Source organism: Trichoplax adhaerens, genomic scaffold (assembly GCF_000150275.1).
Source record: "Trichoplax adhaerens TRIADscaffold_1673 genomic scaffold, whole genome shotgun sequence".
NCBI lineage: Eukaryota > Metazoa > Placozoa > Uniplacotomia > Trichoplacea > Trichoplacidae > Trichoplax > Trichoplax adhaerens.
In genome coordinates, this window is record NW_002061595.1 from 1 (window position 1) to 2,493 (window position 2,493).

Genomic DNA, 2,493 nt, shown 5'->3' on the forward strand with positions numbered 1-2,493 from the left:
TTGATGGTAAGCCAGCACAAAAGATTTTGTTATCGCTAAAGAATATCGTGGGCGTAGCTCATACAAACCGGGGGCTTGTGTTCCCTCATTGGAGATCTCAAAGTAGGTTCAAACGGAGGAATATAGCTCACAGTAACGGATGATAAATAGTACTAGCTGTTAATGCAAAGGATATTGAAACTAATGAAGTGTTCTATATTATGAAACTTTAGGAAATTACTAGCTACTGATAAGCGGGCTGAACCGCGAGTTGGTGAACGTGTACCGTATGTTGTGGTATATGGAATGCCCGGCTTGCCATTGATACGTTTGGTTCGAAGGTAAAGGAGTTAATACAGTAATAGCTGCTCTAGTTCGTCAATTATAGTATTCATTAAGTCGTTATATATTTTTAATACTGACAGTATTTTTGGCTACTATGATAGGCCTATTGAATTCTTAAGCGATCCAAGTTTAAGGTTAAATGCAGCATATTACATTACGAAACAAATTCTTCCCCCTCTTAATAGAATATTTTCACTTATCGGTGTCGATACAAATGCATGGTGAGTAATTCATCGCATAAAAAGTTACCTTCATAAAATCCTACGTTTAACAATATTATCTAAATCCTAGTCGTATAGCATAGTTATATTCGAATATATTATTAGTAGTTAGGTCTCTTTTTAACTTGATAAACGTAAAATTTGAATTAGACATTTTTCACCTTGCTTTGTTCTATCTTTTAGGTATAATGAATTACCGAGATCCCTCCGTTCGGCGGCTTTTGTCCCTCAAAGTAACGATCTAATTCAAAAGGTTTGTCTTTGTCCTCATAATACTTATAAAGTTGTTGATTTATCTATCAATTCGTTATTAATAGTTTATATGTGAACATTTTAGGCCGCAATCTCTCAATATTTTAATAGTTTAAGATGCCCTATATGTGAAATTGTTACAAATCATGGCATTTGCTGTAAATGTCAATCTGATCCTCAGAGTATGAACGTATGGTGAAATATTGCATCAATGGTTATACTGTACTGTATTACCAGCCTTTTAATATTACAGTCAGTATTTAGGAAATCAGATGTCACCCTCTTGGAATTTGGTACTGTAGCAAATCATCTTTGCACTGTAGACTGACCATGCCGAACGGTGATTGGATACGATAGATTAACTTGATTTCACTCGTACAGATCATAGCTTGAAAAATAGATTCCGTTTTCGGTAGAGCATACAATATTGTCAAGATTCTATATTTCAACGATGATAGTCAATTCTGTACCGCTACTTCTACCAATCATTTTATTAGCCATATTGCAAATACCTATGGCTCGCTCGGTTTGTGATGTAATATTCACTAATCGATCCTCAGAAGATGGAATGGGAACTGATACCATTAGTAAGCTTAACAATGATCGTTATCACTTGATTAACTTACCTTTAAATTATAACGTAACTGTTCAGGTGGATGTTGGTGACGAAACACGGAATTTATATATCATCAACTATTATATAGCAAATCTATATAAAAGTAACGCGCAAAATTTTGTGAGGCTTCCAACCGAATACAGAAGGCTTTTAAGTGGATTGATAAGATTGCTTTTAGGTGTTAGAAGCAGTAAGGATATACTCAGTATAGATGTTCAACTTGCATGTGGCAAGGAGAATTTGAACCAAATTTTTAATGGCAGTTGCCAGCTTGTACCGGAGCAGGCCCTAAAAATCATGGCTGACTATTGGTTGGATAAGTTTCAAATTAATTGCAAGTCAGACGTACACTGTGTTGATCAAAAAATATGTATGCGTATGGATCCGAATTGCCCTCTTTATTGCAAGGAATATAATGGGCCTACCAAAGATGGAAGAAGAGAAGACCCTATCCCCAATTAGCGTATTGTTGATATATACAGCCTCTGTTTTGCTGCTCTTCAGATTCATTCTCTCGGTTTTCATGCATCCCACAAGTCCAAGTACGGCCATTATACAAGGTGAACAAATGATTTGTACATCTCAATCACTTTCTCTCAGAGATACTTTGAAGCTAGTGACTTATCATTATGTTCCTGAGGGACAACATTATCAAGTACTACTCTTCCATTTGATAATAACTTCGATATGGATAATTGAATACTTTACTGGAGCGCTAGGTAGTTTTAGAGCAGATAATTTTCAAGTGTGGATTGAAGTTTTATGGTTCAACTTACCGCGATTCTTTATTTGGACTATAATTATCTTCGTTAATACCTTACAAGGCATCATCGTTGCTGTCATTGCTGCTATAAGAAAAAAAACTGTACAACATTGTAACGACTACAAGAAAGCGAGTGATGATTGGTTTGCAACTTTTATTCATAAAGGATTCTTTTACAAAATTCTGTATTGGCTACAGTTGCACGTATTTATTTTCGCTATTTCTTTCAAAGTCAATGACTTTAACATAAAATCCAATCGCTTTTATAAATATTTTCTAACAATCTATTTTACGATGACATTCCTAACAATATCTAC

The 2,493-nt window shown here is 34.9% G+C and overlaps 1 protein-coding gene across 1 annotated transcript; it reads left to right on the forward strand.

Annotated features, from left to right (window-relative positions):
• Positions 1 to 210: 210 nt before the first annotated feature.
• Positions 211 to 549, forward strand: TRIADDRAFT_34877 (uncharacterized protein; the record flags this gene model as incomplete). The annotated part of the gene is made up of 2 exons (XM_002118828.1): positions 211 to 320; positions 426 to 549. Coding segments are annotated over 2 exons (234 nt in total), but the record flags the coding sequence as incomplete, so codon positions are not given.
• Positions 550 to 2,493: the final 1,944 nt, after the last annotated feature.